The sequence below is a fragment of the Sus scrofa genome, chromosome 5, assembly GCF_054392235.1.
Source record: "Sus scrofa isolate SSC_HxYL_T2T_F1_AM1 chromosome 5, Sscrofa_HxYL_maternal_Yorkshire_Landrace_v2.0, whole genome shotgun sequence".
Taxonomy (NCBI): Eukaryota; Metazoa; Chordata; class Mammalia; order Artiodactyla; family Suidae; genus Sus; species Sus scrofa.
Window position 1 is genome coordinate 68,428,742 of NC_139387.1, and position 17,050 is coordinate 68,445,791.

Consider the following 17,050-nt stretch of genomic DNA (forward strand, 5'->3'; position numbering starts at 1 on the left):
GTAAAATAATGGAGAAAAAAATTAATGCAGTACAAAAAGGCCCCAGCAGGTTGGCTAACACCATAGAAAGAACATTTTAAGATTTTAGTGCTTATTGTAAAACTCTCCAAGAGGGTAAGAATTGTAGGGTTTAAACTGAGTGCATTTTTCAAAACAATGTATTTTTATTCCTGTGTACACAAATGAATTTACTGGGAATAAATAAAGATGAAATAAATCAATTAGAATGTTTTAAAAGTTGTAACTTAGGAGAACTTGATTCTACCTAGATCAGCAAATAATGAGCCTTTATCCTTGGAAAAAAGTACTGTTTTATTCCTAGGTCTATTTCCTGGGAAAAGTAATGTCCAAATTTCATGATATCTACAAAATTCTACTATTCTTTGATATTTATACTATTGAAGTAAACACACAATCCATTTGGATGCAGATGCAGAAGTTGTAAATACCATATTCCTTTTTTTTTTAAATTTATTTTTAGGGTCACACCTGTGGCATATGGAAGCTCCCAAGCTAGAGGTCCAATGCGAGCTGCACCTGCCAGCCTATGCCCTAGCCACGGCAACAGCGGATGGATCCCAGCCACCTCTGCCACCTACACCACAGCTCATATCAACGCCAGATCCTTAACCCACTGAGTGAGCACAGGGATTGAGCACATATCCTCATAGAGACTAGTTAGGTTCTTAACCTACTGAGCCACAACGGGAACTCCCCCATTTTCCGTTTTTATTTTCATGAAGGTGGAGACAACCACTGTGGCAGGAAGTGTAAGGTTAAATAGTAAACAAGCAGTCAAAGGCAAACAACTAGGATGCTAATAAAAATGTGAAGTCATCGAACGTGTAAGTCCTTCATGTGATTTACTTGAGAGCAACTTTGAAAAGAGTTACTGTTCACATGACTGTTTATACACAAATTCTATGTTAATACCACTGGGTGGGGGAAATATCTCTGTCTCATAATATCATACAGTTGAATATGAAACAAAAAAAAGAAGTCTCCTTTTTGGGCTAGGTTAATATCATCAAAATATTTCTTTGCGGAAGAAATGACATTTCAATTGAATTGCATGTTTTTAGAATTACAGGTTTCAACCGAGATGGGGCAAAGGAATTATTTATCTATTGCTAGCTCAGGAAACTGTGTCAAGCAGTATTAGTTGCCAAGATGGTGATCTATGTTCTTTCACTTCCCATTGAAGTATATATTCAAGATTTAGGAAATAATCTGCCTTGTCTTCATTCTATTACAATGTAGTCATTGGCATTACATGTGCCTTGCCCACTACGTCATATTTAGCAGAATGTTCTGAATAAATATTTTTTTCAATTGTGTCTGCAGATTTTTCACTTTGTTGTTGTGGTTGTTGCTCAGCACTGCACTTCTGCTTCAATATGCTGTTCATATCCAGGCTCAGTTCTATTTCTCCCAGGCCCATTTATTTGCTTTGTTCCTCCTGCGAATTTTAGACTCTTTTCGTCATGCCTCTTATCCATTCCAACACATTTACCAAAAAGTCAAGACTGCACAGGTTTCCCTTGCTCATGGCCATATATCTTATGCCTTCATTTCTAGGCAATAGTCCAGTGAACACCTTTGACCACATCAGTTTTAGTATCACAGCTTGCAATGTGTATTTTGCCTGGGGAGGAAAATTTCTCACCACAAAACTTCACTGCGGCTTCAACACCTATTTGCAGTGTTAGTACACAGGAAGAGGTCAATAAACGCTCAGCCGTGTAAGTCGACTGTATCTTACTGGCCAAGAAGGCCGTGGTGGTTACACTCACTTAACAAATTCAATTTCTAAATAGTTGTGTGTTATTCTCAAATGACTTGAACACAGCCTGTTTGCAACGCATTGTAAATTTCTATCTCCAATAGTTTTAAAAGGTCAGATAAATAGGTTCATACAAAACCTATGTATGGGAGTTCCCATCATGGCTCAGTGGTTAAGGAACCATGAGCAATCCCTGGCCTTGCTCAGTGGGTTAAGGATCTCGGCACTGCTGTGAGCTGTGGTGTAGGTCGCAGATGCGGCTCAGATCTGGCGTTGCTGTGGCTCTGGCTTAGGCTGGCAGCTGTAGCTCCGATTAGACCCCTAGCCTGGGAATGTCCATATGCCACTAGTGCGGCCCTAAAAGAGATGAAAGAAAAGAAAACCAAAAAAACCAAAAAAACCTATGTATTTTTGTAGTCAAATTACAGCTTTTGTCTAAATTCAATTTGTTGGTTTGATTCCACATATAAGAGAGTATGTTTTCTGAAAGCTATGTCATGTCTTTTTGCATTTTCACATATCACTGAAATGTCGCTACTATTCAGCAAGTCCTCAATAAGGACTCAGCATTGAGAAAGAAACTGGAATTCCTTTGTACATCCAATCTCTTTATACAAAGAATTTTTTTTAACTTCTCCCCTGCTTTTTATTTTTTTTTAACTCACCATCCTGACTCAGAATATATCTCTTCAAGTTCTCTGACAGCTCAGTGAGTTGAGGACCCAGCCGTTGTTACTGTTGGGTCTTGGGTTTGGTCCCTGGCCCAGGAATTGCACCTTGCCACAGGCATGGCCTTTAAGGTGGATCTTAACTAGACTTTTGCAGTGATCATTTTGAAATATATACAGATATCGAATCATTATGTTATACATTTGAGACTAATACAGTGTTATAAGCCAATCATACCTCAGTTAATTGAAAATTAATTTAAAACACTTTCCCCCCACCTTCAAAAAAAAAAAAGAATCCCTTCCTTTGCATATGACACCATAGCCCCCCGTGCTTCCTTAGTATTCTCATGGTATCTGTTTCCAAAAACTCTACTTGTAGGTATGCTTTTGTGACTTTCCCACAGGACTATAGGTTCCCATCTGAACTAAATGAGTAGAATATTCCGATGGTGTGTTTCTACCCTATTCCTATCTCTTTTTCTTGGTCTTTTTTTTTTTTAGACACGCAATACCAGTTAAATCGAAAGCCACTAACATAAAAGTAACTCTTCAGGAGTTCCCGTCGTGGCGCAGTGGTTAACGAGTCCGACTAGGAACCATGAGGCTGCAGGTTTGATCCCTGCCCTTGCTCAGTGGGTTAACGATCCGGCGTTGCCGTGAGCTGTGGTGTAGGTCGCAGACGCGGCTCAGATCCCGAGTTGCTGTGGCTCTGGCATAGGCTGGCAGCTACAGCTCCGATTAGACCCCTAGCCTGGGAAACTCCATATGCCGCGGGAGCGGCCCAAGAAATGGCAAAAAGACAAAAAAAAAAAAAAAAAAAAAAGTAACTCTTCAATCACATGTGGTTTAGATTTCCCCATAAAAAGCCCACCTTCATTTCCTTTTATAAAGCAAATCTTTTTTAAAATGGGGTTGTAAGAAAATGCCAGCCTACATTTCCGATGTAGAGAACTAATTTTACTATTTAAAACAGTCAATGGAAAATGTGGATTAGTTGAAATAAATGTAGGAAAATAACATTATTCTTTTCTCTTCAGCTTGTTTTATATTCATTTATCTTGTTTATGCTTTAACTTGTTTCACACTTGCTTATCCATTTTCTATCACCTACACTAAAATGGAAACTCTTCCATGGCAAGAAATTTTTGTAGCTTGTTTAACATTGTCAAGACCTAGAAAAGCGCTGGCAAATAGTTGTCACCAAAAATGACTGTGTCAAACAAAAGTGTTTATTGTCCAAGTTGAAACATAGCACCAATTTTACTTTTCCTCCCTCCTTAGCATATCTTTAGGAATTTTCACTTTTATAATCTTACTTTTTCTTAAAATTTTATGTCTTATTATCCTATCTTACTTTATATTTTATCTCAATGTTTTCAATAAATGAAAATAAATAAAAAGTACATCGAATCAATCTTCTAAATTGGTATCAACTCTCATATGTTTGTTTTTTTTATGTACACCAGGCATGTGTTTTAAATTCCTATTTCTTCTGCATATGATGTGTACATAGTAGAATTTTAAATTTCTGTTTTTACATTGGTATAAAAAATTTCACAGCAAGAGTTATTTAACAGTGTCTCATTTCCTACTTGAACTGCAGTGCCACCTCATCTATTTTTTTCTTCTATGCCCATGACGTTTTCTTATCTGCAACGTTTCTGATTTGTCTGTGTTCTCCTGTCTCTGCTGTAATCAATGTAGCTTTAGCAAAGGTCTTAATATCTAGTAGGACACGACCCTCACTTTTTCTTCAGTAGTGAGAAGTCTACTCTTGGATTTTACATTAATGAACATAGCATAACCTGGCATATTAATTGTAATTGAGTTAAATCTCCAAAATATTTTAGCATTAGTTGATAGTTTTATTAGATCCGTGGTCCTATAAAATTTTCATTGTTTTTGAAAATATTTCTATAAAATCATACAAAAAGTTCCATATTAATCTTGTCTAGTCCTGTTAGCTTTTTTCCTAAGTACCTTACAGTATTTCTGTTGTGGTTGTTAAGTGAATGATATATTAAAACTAACAAACAAACAAACAACACAGCTGGAAACGAATCCAACTAGGAACCATGAGGTTGCTGGTCCGATCCCTGGACTCACTCAGTAGGTTAAGGATCCGGCACTGCTGTGAGCTGTGGTGTAGGCTGCAGATATGGCTGGGACCCAGTGTTGCTACAGCTGTGGCACAGGCCGGCAGCTGTAGCTCTGATTCACCCCAGCCTGGGAACTTCCACATGCTGCAGGTGTAGTCCTAAAAATAACAAGACAAAATAACAATAATAATAATAATAGTTTTTATTATTGACCTTTAATGTAATAGTTTTTGCACATTAATGCCTCATTCAATTACACTAATATTATTTCTACTAACCAGCCATTAAATTCTTCTTTTTTGGGGGGTTTTTTTTTGTTTTGTTTTTAGGGTCACACCTGCAGCATATGGAAGTTCCAGACTAGGGGTCCAATCAGAGCTGTAGTCTCTGGCCTACACCACAGCCACAGCAATGCCAGATCCAAGCTGTGTCTGCGAACTACACCATAGCTTACGGCAACATCAGATCCTTAACCCACTCAGGGAGGCCAGGGATGGAACCTGCAACCTCATGGTTACTAGTTGGATTTGTTTCCACTGAGCCACTATGGGAACTCCCATTAAATTACTTTTTATGTTCTATGTAGATAAATATATCTTCAGCAAAAATTTTTTAAGTCCTTACTTTTAAAATTTTCTATGGTGAGGAGTTCCCATTGTAGCTCAGTGGTAACGAACCCAACTATTATCCATGAGGACGATGGTTCAATCCCTGGCTTTTCTCAGTGGGTTAAGGATCTGGTATTGCTATGATATGTGATGTAAGTCACAGACAGGGCTCGGATCTGGTGTTCCTGTGGCTGTGGCTGTGGCATAGGCCAGCAGCTTCAGCTCTGATTCAACCCTTAGCCTAGGAACTTCCATATGTCATGGGTGTGGCCCTAAAAAGACAAGAAAATAAAATAAAATTAAAATTAAAATTTTAAAAATTAAAATTTTCTGTGGTGGTCTTAAATGTGCTGGAAAATCTCCACAGTGATATTAGAAAGAAGTGGTATTATGATCACCATGTCTTAATGATTTTCTAAAAGCCTCCTAATACTTTGAGGTTAAGAATGACATTTATATAGATTCTGGTATATGGACTAAAGACTGTTTGTATCATGAAAAGCCGTTGAATTACAAAAAATATACTTTCCTTCTCGGTGTAATCACACTCTTTCTATTTCTTCAATCTATTATTTGTAGCAAATGGCATTTAACAATTTTTCTTCCAAAGGAAAATTATTAGTACGATCCTGAAATAAACTCAGTTTGGTCATCTATATACAAGATAGTTTATACATTGATTTGGTTTGGCAGTCTTAGGATTTTGCAACAATTTTCATGTATAAGATTAATTTTTCCTTTTCCTATTAACATATTCTCATCTAATTTGGACATCTAGGTAATTCTAGTTGTAGTGAAAAAAATAGCAACTATTCCTTTTTTCCTTATAGTTTAGAAACATTTGTATGAGTTTTAATGATTTCTCCCTTGAAAATTTGTTATTTATCTCCTGTAAACTGTTTGGCTTTGGTGTTATTCTTATGGAAAGATTTTAAATAACTTATTTATTTCATAAAAATTATTAGCTTTTATCAAACTTTGCAGAATCGACTTTTGCCCATGTTAATTTTATCTCACATGTATCGTACATAGTAAATAGTGTTGATATAATTGTTCTATTAACTAAAAACTATTGCCCGATAATATTCTGTTATTGATTGAATAAGCTGTGCATGTACTGGCTGAAGTTTTGTTTTCACAAGCACATGTTCATTGAGGGTTAATATGAATGAAATTTTTTAGCTGTTTGCCTTTAGAGTATTTTTTTAAATTTTTCTTCTTCAAATTGTGCCATCTAATTTATAAAAGTAACGAAGATAATAATAATTATTATTTTGTAGAATAACTTCTAAATAAGTACCAATACTTATTTTAAAATAAACTTTTAATCTTAAAATAATCATAAATTTACAGAAAATTGCAAAAACTAGTACAGAGAGTTTCTACACCCAATGTCCAGTTTCTCTTATTATTAACAGCTTACATTAGCATGGTGCATTTTTCGCAATGAAGGACTTGATATGGATCTATTATTACTAAATAAAGCCATATTTTATTTATACTTCTTTAGTTTTTAGTTACTATCCTTTTCCTGTTCCATCATCCCATCCAGGATCTCATGTTACATTTAATCATTCAGTCTCTTGAAACTCCGTTTGGCTGTCATCACTTCTTAATGTAGCAGAAATTATAAATGGCTAAAAATCAGAACATTAAGGCACTCGTTGAGTATGTTGCTATTCTGGCAAGAGATTCCGTGTTATTGTTCTGAGCAAAAAAGAGAGTAATGTAATGAGTGGTGTTCACAAAGACAAAGGAGAAAAGAGCCCTGTTTAGCAGAGATAGATCTGAGACACCCACATACATCATAAATGAAATAATATCGGCCATACATTGATAATTATTTAAACTAGGAATATAATGTTTTTATTTAACATACAGCCTATATTTTCATTATAGAAAAGTCATGTATGTGCACACCTTTTATGTGTACACATATATATATGGATGTGTGTGTGTATATATATATAAAGCTATCTCTCTATAGTTTCAATTTATATGATACAGCATACTTAATTCCACTCAAACTGATAAAAGCCTATGCATAAAATAAGAAGTTTTGACTTTTTCCTCTGTTTTTCATACAGTACTTACAATCATATTTTACAACAAATTTTTCACTTTTGAAAACAATTCAGAGATTATATAATCCCACCATTTGTTTCTTAAAACCCTGAAAATTCCTTATCACTGAATTTAATATTTCTAAGTCATAAAATGATGTTAACACCTAAGATTTAATTCACCAAAAAGGGAGATTTTCTGTGTAGTCAGAAGCCGGAAATACTGTGGTTTGTGCTGTGCTCTTTAATCAAAAAAGTTGTGATTAGTATAACATTTGTCATATCTTTTTCAGGGATGAAAATGACTGGATATCTCTAGCATCAACTCTAAATCAAGAATTCAGGACATGCTTAATTTTTAAGGAGGCTTTTATCTAGAAGAATCAGGATCTTCCACCACTGATCAGGTATGTCTGTGTGTGTTTCTAAAAACTGTTGTTCAAGACATAAGAAACTCTAGAGGTTTTAACCTCAAGAAGGTTTCTAAAAATTGTATGCTATAACGTCATCTACTTCTTTCTTAAGCATTTGAATTGGCTTACTGAAGGCAAGGAATACTTCTTATTTCTGATGTGTACTTTTTCATTTTATTAATAATAGGTATGTAGGATGTACTTATTGAAGAATCAGAAGTTATAATGTTGCTATGAGATGAAGCCTTGTCTCTAAAGAAAACTAGAAGAATGAATCTTTCCTTTGAGATAAGAGAACTGAACTTCAATTTAATTTAACAAGTTTTCAGCTCTTGAACAAGCCCCTTATCTTCTGTGACACACAACCCCATATGTAAAATAAGTTATTTTTGCTGTTTTTAGTTGACCAAATATGAAACAGCTTTAAAAAAAAAATCTAAGCACTATGCATATTTATTAAATACATTTTTTTTCTGGGAGCTCTGCTGGACAATGTTTAGATGTTACTATATAAAAAAGTGTAAGATTAGTTTTGTTAATGACAATGGATGATAACTTGTAAATAATGACAATTATATGGACAGAACTTGAATTAAATTATTCTGAGAAAAACCATTTTAAAAAATGCATATTTCTTACCCAGATTTACCTTGCAAAGAAAGCAATTATCATGAAATAAGACAATTATATATAAAAAAATCTGTGTGTGTATAGTTTTCATCAGTGATGAAAAAAATTTAAGTCTTAATCTAGGTGAATTGGAAACAGCTTTTACATTTTTTAACATTCACAAATAATTGCTTATTATTTTATAGCAAGAGAATATTTAAAAGTTAATTATCCTTGGCTTTATATGAACTCTCATTTCCATTCTTTCCTTTTACATACATGCATGAGTAAAATTTTTCTGTATTTTCACTTCTTTATTTTTAATTATTAAAATTTTAATTTTAATTTTTAATTTAACAACTCACCACAAGGAGAGAAAACAGTTTCATTTATTTTACTCAGGAATCCTTTGTAAAAAATGAAGACTTTTGATTCATCTTTGTGGTAGATGAACAGGCATAATTATAAGATGGGACTGGTCCGAGATCGGTGGGCTCCTTCCAGCATGGGTATGTACTTTCCACATAAAGGTAATTTGGTCTGTCTGTATAATTCTAGGATGCCCAGAATTTGATATAAGCACATAAGTCATAGGAAAGCAATTTCCTCTGATTCACTTATGTTCATTTCACAGTATATTCATGTCATATTTTAAATCAAGTCTTCAAAAGCTTTAAAGATTTCCCCCCACTTCGTTTCATTAACTACAATTTGAGGCAGCCTAAAATAAAACTGGCATTAGGATTTTGAATTGAATTGAAATCAAACTTTTGATTGATTGAATTTTAATCACACTTTTTCCAGTCTCTAGCTTTGAGATCTAGGATAATCCCCAGCCTTTACAGACTTGTTTCCTTTTCTACTAAATAGAGATATCAAACATGACACATTAACCTTAGCGGAGATTTCTATGCTGTTCAACGCAAGTGACGTATATTTGAAAATGCTTCTTAACTAAAAGTATTATAAATTCAGTTGATAGGATAGGATTATATTAAATAAGCAGTATGAATTTGGCCACCCATAAGATTTAATTTTTTTCACCCATAAAATAACACCTGCCCTTTTCACACATTTAAGAATGAAATTTAATTAAATATATATTGTATATATTGTGTATATATATTGTATATATATATTGTATACATTGTATTTATAAACTAAACCAATGCTTTAGTTTAATTTCAGGTATAAAAGGCAATTAGTCTTAGCATTTCATTTTTAAAAGGTCTTTATATATTCAGTATTATGAAAATTATGATTTCAAAAGAGAGAAAATGATTTTTCACTCATTTTGCTCAGAGGCAAGATTCCTTGTCTTTATCCTAAAATTTTAGAACCTGCTATCCTATTCTTAGTACTACCTTCAATATAAATAAAATTAGATACACCGGCATTTACTGTTTACCATGCGATTGACATTATTGATACTATATGCATATTCTTTTCTTTCACTTTTTAAAATATCCACATCTGATTGTATTGTCTTCCTTCCTCCCTCACCGTCCTCCTTTTTCTTCCTTTTTCTTCTTGCAGTTTGTGAAGTTATTAACTTAGAAATGTGGCCCTATGAATTAAAAATGTCTTAACTCCCTAGACCCATTTTTTTTTATTTTAGTTATATTTCATTACACATTAAGAAATAACTTATTTTAATAATACACAGGATCTCGCTAAAGATATTTTGCCATAGAATAATAAAATTTTATTTTTATTACAAAGTGTAAAAGTCATAATAGCAAAGCTATACAAAACAAAATTAACTTGATGTTATACTTTAAAAAGGATTGAGTGGAAATGGCAACTTAAATTTTAAACATTTATGACCCAAGTGGCAGAAAAGCCATGACATAGTGACCCGAACTGTTTTTCTCCAGAGATAAGGGAATTGCATAATCGTGATGTGATAAACCGTGGTGCTTTTAAGTCGCGGCAGAAGAGAACGCAGACATTAATCACAAGCAAATGTGGAGAAAACCGTGAGTCCTACAATCATTTGCCTTCTCTCAGTATACTGAGATGAGTCTTAGAAAATGTGATTAAATTGGTGATAAACGTTCAGTTCATTTACCTTCCTGAGGAAAGCAGAAATGAGATTAACTTTCGTATACTATTGGAATATGCACCAAAATTTAGGAAAAACCATTGGATTTGGGATCTTTTCATGCCCTAAAAATGGGATCATCATAATAATGACAATTGAGGTTCCATAGGATTGCTGAACAACTAGCCTTAAGGAGGAGTAAATAGGAATGGAAAGCAGAAGAGAAAAATACAAAATAACCTTCAGAGTTATATTCTTAAACAGCACAGAGGAACTGACTTGACTGCTATTCACAGAAATGTTTTGAGGTGGTGAAGAATATATGCTCTCTGTCCTTTATCAAACCAGAGTATCATGAAAAGGAAAGCCTGAAATAGCTTACACAAAAGGAAAAAAAACAACAACAGACTATTCTCAGCTATAAACCTTGAATAAATGTTGAAAAATATATTCTCAAACAGTATTGGTTTACGATAATTAATTATAGGAATGAAAATGTGTGTAATAATCAAAGGGGAAAGATTGTATAATCATATGCATAATGTTGAAAAGGTTTCAGATAAAAATCAATATGAATTCTTAGTTAAAAAGAACAATTTTTAAAACCTCTAAAATATAAATACTGTCATATATCTTTTTTAAAGTGATCATTATGCTTATTGATAAATACTAGCAGCATTCTCACTGTATTTAGAAAAAGAGAAGAATTTTTAGTATCATTACTATTGAGTAATATTGATTGTTCTGCTAGCATTAGCCAGTGTGAATAACCAAGAAAAGGAAAAAAGTGAATGATATGAAATTAAAATTAAAGGGCAAAATAAATATTCTTTTAATAATGTGCCTTAAAATATTAAAAACCTTCAAATCCTTCACCCAAGACTGTTATAAGCAATAAGGAAATCTAATATATATGTGGACTTTATTGAAAATTATATAAAAATTAATTGTTTTTACTAACTACAAAAGTAAGGAAAATGTCAGAAAAAAACAGAAAACTTTTAAATTGAAAATCCTAGAAATAAACTTATTAATTTAAGGTTGTACTGATGAACATAAAATAAGTCATGTATAATGGTAATAGAAACTATCCAAGGATAAAAGACAACATTTTAAAGATGTAAATTATCTCTCTGTATTATACATTTAATATGATTCTGTTGAAAGACTAATGTACCATATTTTTAAAGTGACAGGATTTTGGAAGGTTGATTTCAAAGTTTTTAAGGCCCGTATATAAAGTGTAATGAAAGAGAAAATAGTCTAAAAGAAAAATGTAATATAATATTGTGGGCACCATCAAAACTCAAGCATATTACAAAACAAGAAAATTTTTCTTAGAATTTAAATGGAAAGACAGACTAAAGAAATACAAATAAATGCAAATACAAATTGGAATGCATTATATGCTAAAGGTAGTATATTATACCAATGAGGCTACATTGATTTATTCAGCAAATTTGTTAGAAAAATTCATTGGCCACTTGGAAAGAACTTTTTTTTATAAATTTGAGCTCCTACGTAATTTATTACACACACATAAATGCACACACACCCCAATAAATAAAATTTTAAAAGAAACCATATAATAGTATGAAGGAACATAAGCATAATTTCTTATAAACTCAGAAAAATGAAGGCACTTTTATTCGTATAAAAAAACAAAAACCGTAAAGTTTTATCAAGCAACCATTAACCATTTTAGCACCCCAAAAATATCATAAATAAAGTGAAAACGGAAATGGTATCTGAGACATATACTTGCAAACATATGGCAAAAAGTAAAATAATACTCCTAACCTGAAAATTAAGGGGGAAAAAAGCTCTTTAATACAAACAAGAGAAATCTCAGAGAAATAAAATGAAAACATTATTAACCATAGCAAAAGATGTTTAATCTTATTCATGACAGGAAAAACAAAGTTAAAATTGTAAAAATAATACTGATTATCAGATTATACATTCTAAAAATGTGAGCAATATTTAGTGTGGAGGAAGGTGTGAGCAAACGGGTTTTTAAATTTATTTTTGGTACTGCATAAACTGATATATTTTATTTGGACTAAAACTTTCAATAATTACAAAAATTTAAAATGTGTATACCCTTGACCCTTTTGGGAATTTCTCCTAGGAAGGTACTCAAAAATATGCATAGATGTCTGTGAAATATTACTCATATCATTGTATCTAACAGCAAAAATTAAGAAACAATTTAAATATGCACTAGAAAAAAATTAAAAGTCTGCCAATAATTAGGTTTTGTCCATATAGCAATGTAACACAATGCAAGCAGCTATGTATAAAAATTTGATAACTTTGTAAGATATGATGTGAAATAATCACTATGATATTTTCTCTATGTTTCCAGAATATTTTGTGTGGTTTCTTAAATACGTGTTTTAAAAAAGGGAGTTGAAGGAAATTATCCATATTTCTTATACATGGAAAATTTTAAATTTTTAAAATAATAACTGTGAATTTTTCTAAGGGAAGACTGGGAATTTGAAGAAAGGAATAGCTATTACATCGTTCTACCCTTATTCTAATTTACAAAATGCTTATTTCCCTTTCTGAGAAAAATAATTAAAAAGGAAAAGCACTGATATCATGCCTCCTCTACCATAAAAACACTTCTAATATTTATATTACACATAGATACCAGAACCCTAAAATCTTTTTCTTATCTTTCTCCCTTTTTTTTTCTTTAACAGCATCTCCATTTTTCCTTGCCCGATCCATCGCTATAGCTATGGGGATCCGTTTCATTGTAATGGTAATGATATACAGTGGCATGATCATAAATTGTAAGTGATAGCAGAGAAGCAAATAGCAACATTATTAATCTAATGATTGTAATGCATTACTTTAATTGGTACTCAGAAGCACAGAACTATAAACTAGCAATTTGAGTTTATGTTTTTTTAGAGAGACATTTTTGCTTAGATTATCAGTTACTAACGATACAAACCCTGTCAATAACTATGATTATTTTAATAGTGTTATTCAACCAAGAGGCTCCAAGTCCTTTGAAAGGTGAGTGAAAATTTTCTAATATTTTGAAGCGCACAAACTGCATGCATTTGCACATTGGTAGAGTCATGTATCCAATGGTGTAGAAGAAGAAAATGAGCAATTCTTGTCCATAATTCACTGTGGATTTATTTATTTACTTATAAGGAGGAAATTCTTGTAAAAAGTAGAGAAAGTAGCTTTGGCCTCTCTCTATGTATAAATGTGTCATTGGGCAGGATCAGAATGAGTTAATTATCTGGAATTTTAGGGTCGGAATAAAAAAGGCATTTAACCTGTCTAGATAAATCTGCTGTAATGTTCAGATGTGCAGAATTAATCATATATTTTACCTTTCTAGAAAGTTACTGTGGTCCATGTCCTAAAAACTGGATATGCTATCGAAATAGCTGCTACCAGTTTTCTAATGAGAGCAAGACCTGGCTCCAGAGCCAAGCTTCTTGTAGATCTCAAAATTCCAGTCTTCTGAAGATATACAGCAGAGAAGACCAGGTTGAGTATTTGTTTTAATTCCCCTTTCTATATTTTGTCCTAACCTAGGAAGCAACTCACTGGAATATGAGCCTGAAGCACAAGAGAGGCACTAAGACCCCAAATCTTTCTGCATTAAAAATAAGAAAGCACAGGATTCCCATCATGGAGCAGCAGAAATGAATCTGACTAGGAACTACGGGGTTGCGGGTTCAATCCCTGGTCTCGCTCAGTGGGTTAAATATCTGGCGTTGCCATGAGCTGTGGTGTAGGTTGCAGCCAAGGCTTGGATCCCACATTCCTATGGCTGTGGTGTAGGCTGGCAGCTGTAGCTCCAATTAGACCCCAGCCTGGGAACCTCCATATGTCACAAGAGCGGCCCTAAAAAGCAAAAATAATAATAATAATAAAATAAAATAAATAAGAAAGCACAGGATTTTCAAGTATTTTGTACGTAGTATTTAAGTCAGAATTATGCCAGAGGACAGAACAAAGAGTGGGAAAAATGATTAAGTGATTAAGTGATTTTGGCCTTTACTTATGAAATTCTAAGCACTCATTTTATTTGTGGTTTCATACAGGATTTCTTCAAATTGGTGAAGTCATATCATTGGATGGGATTAGTACAAATTCCAACAAACAGATCCTGGCAGTGGGAAGATGGTTCCATCCTCTCACCTAACCAGTGAGTTTCTGTACCAATAGGTATCTGCTTGTGGATTTGTTCCTTAACTGTCACTGTATCATTCTCTTGTCCTTTTAAATACATGTAATATCTACCCATGGTACTTTTTGGTCAATTTCACATTAATGAAGCATCATTACTCTGCTCTCAGCCTTCAATTTCCCACCAGTTCCTAGTAGAAAACAAATCACCGTTTGTTACATCAATTATATAACAACAAAATATCCAAGATCCCAGGGCAAAATAGATGTACAGGTATAACTATTTCTACAGGAAATGCCTAAACACATATACACATCCTTATGTATGAGTATATATACATATTAGAGGATTTCACAATTTAGTTTTATATCTTTACTGAGTAAAATTGCATATATATGAAGATGATTGTTTATTTTTGCACAAAACATGACATCTGCTGACTTCTAAATTGAATTATGAATTCATTTCTAATCTAAGTATTTATTTAAAATTTTTTAAACTTTCATTTTTATTCACATACCTATATGAAAAGATTACAGACTTTATTAATCAATTTTTTTTTCTTTTTATGGCCACATCCACAGCATATGGAAGTTCCTGGGCTAGGGATTGAATCAGAACTGCAGCTGCCAGCCTATGCCACAGCCATGGCAACATGGGATCCAAACTGCATCTACAACCTATGAACACTAAATCCTTAAATTGCTGAATGAGGTCAGGGATGGAACCCATATCCTCATGGGCACTGTGTCGGGTTCTTAACCTGCCAAGCCACAACAGGAACTCCCTTGACTAAATTTTTAATATATAAAAACCACTGGCACAAAATGTATAATAGAAGGTAATTTTTACTTTTATCATCTGAATTGGCTATATTTTGCATGTCTATGAATTTAAAAAGGCCAACCATGATCCTAAAATCTCCTGAAATGATATTATTTCAGTACCTATATTTAAATATTATTTCATTTTTGTATCTCTGTATCAGTAAAGTTGTGAATATAATCTGTCCTTTTCTCTAATCTAGAATAACAATGGTTGAAATGCAGAATGGAAGCTGTGCAGTCTATGGCTCAAGTTTTAAAGGTTATACGGAAAACTGCTTAACTCTGAACACATACATCTGCATGCAGAGGATTGTCTAAAAGCTTGTAATTTATAAACTGGAAAGGATTTAAAGACACAAAAGCCATTTTCTGAGTGTTCACCTTGAAAACTTCCAGAAGAAAATTCCAGCCATAGTAATTGAATTATTTTTTCATGTAAAATATGTATTTTTAAAAAATCCTTGCAGAGAATAAAGATGAACAATTAAAAGAACTTATCTCCTACAACAATGTTTTGATTTTTGAAAACATTTAAGTGATGAACAGATTTATTCTTAAATTTAATAAACTATGGATAATACCTGATGATGAGCTAAATTTTAAACTATAATTTTATTAAATATGCAAAAAGGCTAGGCTTTTAGATCTTTTCAAACTTGAAAGTTTTGAAAATTAGATAAAATTAAAACTTGGTGAAGAGTATATAATAGTTCACTAATTTGCTATATTTGAAAATTTTCAAAATAAAAAATTATATAAACACTCTCAAAATTTCCAAATATCGCTATTAATTTAATATAGCACGTGACATGTTTGGTAGAAATTGAATTACTCCTTGCAATAAGATTAGGGCACTGATTGCTACAAAGCATAGAAAATAGAACACTGACTATGAAGAGAACTTACAAGGCTTTGAGGAAAAAAATGGCATCTGAGTTGAACTTGTAAAATGCCTAGAACTTGCCTGGGCAAATCATCTGGGTAACAGAATAACTGCCAAATGAAATAAAACTTGCAAATGTGCAGAAGTTGGAAGAGTCTGTGACTCTAGGGAAAGCCAGTTTTGTGGAAGCAGAATGATGGAGAAGATGAGAACCATAAAAAGTGGTGGACAGGGAAGCAGATGCTAAGTTATGCAGAGCTTCAAATAGCCTATTCATAATTTTGGGTTTTATTCTAAGTGCAATTGCCCTTTTTGTGTTTTTTATGAAGGGCATGAAGAAGTGGGTTGAATAGCATTTTAGGTGGAAATTAGTATAAAATCACATGTAAAAACCATTCATTTTCATCATAGTCAGTCAAGGGTTGAAGAATGTGTTGGTCCAAATCGGTTTTTAAATTGTGTAAATTTGTAGTATGCACTCTGCAGAATAAACAAAAGTTAACATTTTGTCACATTTGCTCTAAGATTTTATTATTAAATGCTTGTCTTAGAAAGTATGCAAAAAAGCCCATATGTTTGCTTTGGAAAAATAAAGTAATATTAATTGGGCTACGCTTCTGCTTCTAGAACTAAGGAAGAGAAGATGCTAGGTCCACTGAAAGTAACAAAAAAAGTTTTAAAACATTGTTGTATAAAATATTATGGCTTAGAGAAACATTGTTAAACCAGTAATGCTAAAAACTCTGTAGAAGCTCAGAATTCAGTGAAAATGGAAGTCCTAAGACAAAGGCAACCACAGAAAATGGTTTTCATTCTGAGGCTTTATAATAAACTTGGGGAAACTTAGTTTCTGTTTTGTTGGTTTTCACAGAGCCCTGGGAA

General features: G+C 32.9%; 1 protein-coding gene across 3 annotated transcripts; it reads left to right on the forward strand.

Moving 5' to 3' along the window:
* The first annotated feature begins 7,501 nt into the window (after positions 1–7,501).
* On the forward strand, positions 7,502–15,778 carry KLRK1 (killer cell lectin like receptor K1). Of its 3 annotated transcripts, none has more exons than XM_005655674.4 (8): positions 7,502–7,631; positions 8,649–8,755; positions 10,124–10,225; positions 13,002–13,094; positions 13,288–13,323; positions 13,661–13,812; positions 14,373–14,476; positions 15,486–15,778. In XM_005655674.4, exons 2-8 carry the CDS (start codon positions 8,695–8,697, stop codon positions 15,601–15,603), a joined length of 666 nt encoding a protein of 221 aa, XP_005655731.1. In that variant the 5' UTR covers positions 7,502–7,631; positions 8,649–8,694; the 3' UTR covers positions 15,604–15,778.
* Positions 15,779–17,050: the final 1,272 nt, after the last annotated feature.

Bases quoted from the DNA above. Each gene is read 5' to 3' on its own strand.
- KLRK1 (XM_005655674.4), top strand. From the start codon at position 8,695: ATGAACAGGCATAATTATAAGATGGGACTGGTCCGAGATCGGTGGGCT. The intron at 10,226-13,001 runs GTGAGTCCTACA...TTTCTTTAACAG, and splicing joins AAGCAAATGTGGAGAAAACC to CATCTCCATTTTTCCTTGCC. The intron at 13,813-14,372 runs GTTGAGTATTTG...GGTTTCATACAG, and splicing joins TATACAGCAGAGAAGACCAG to GATTTCTTCAAATTGGTGAA.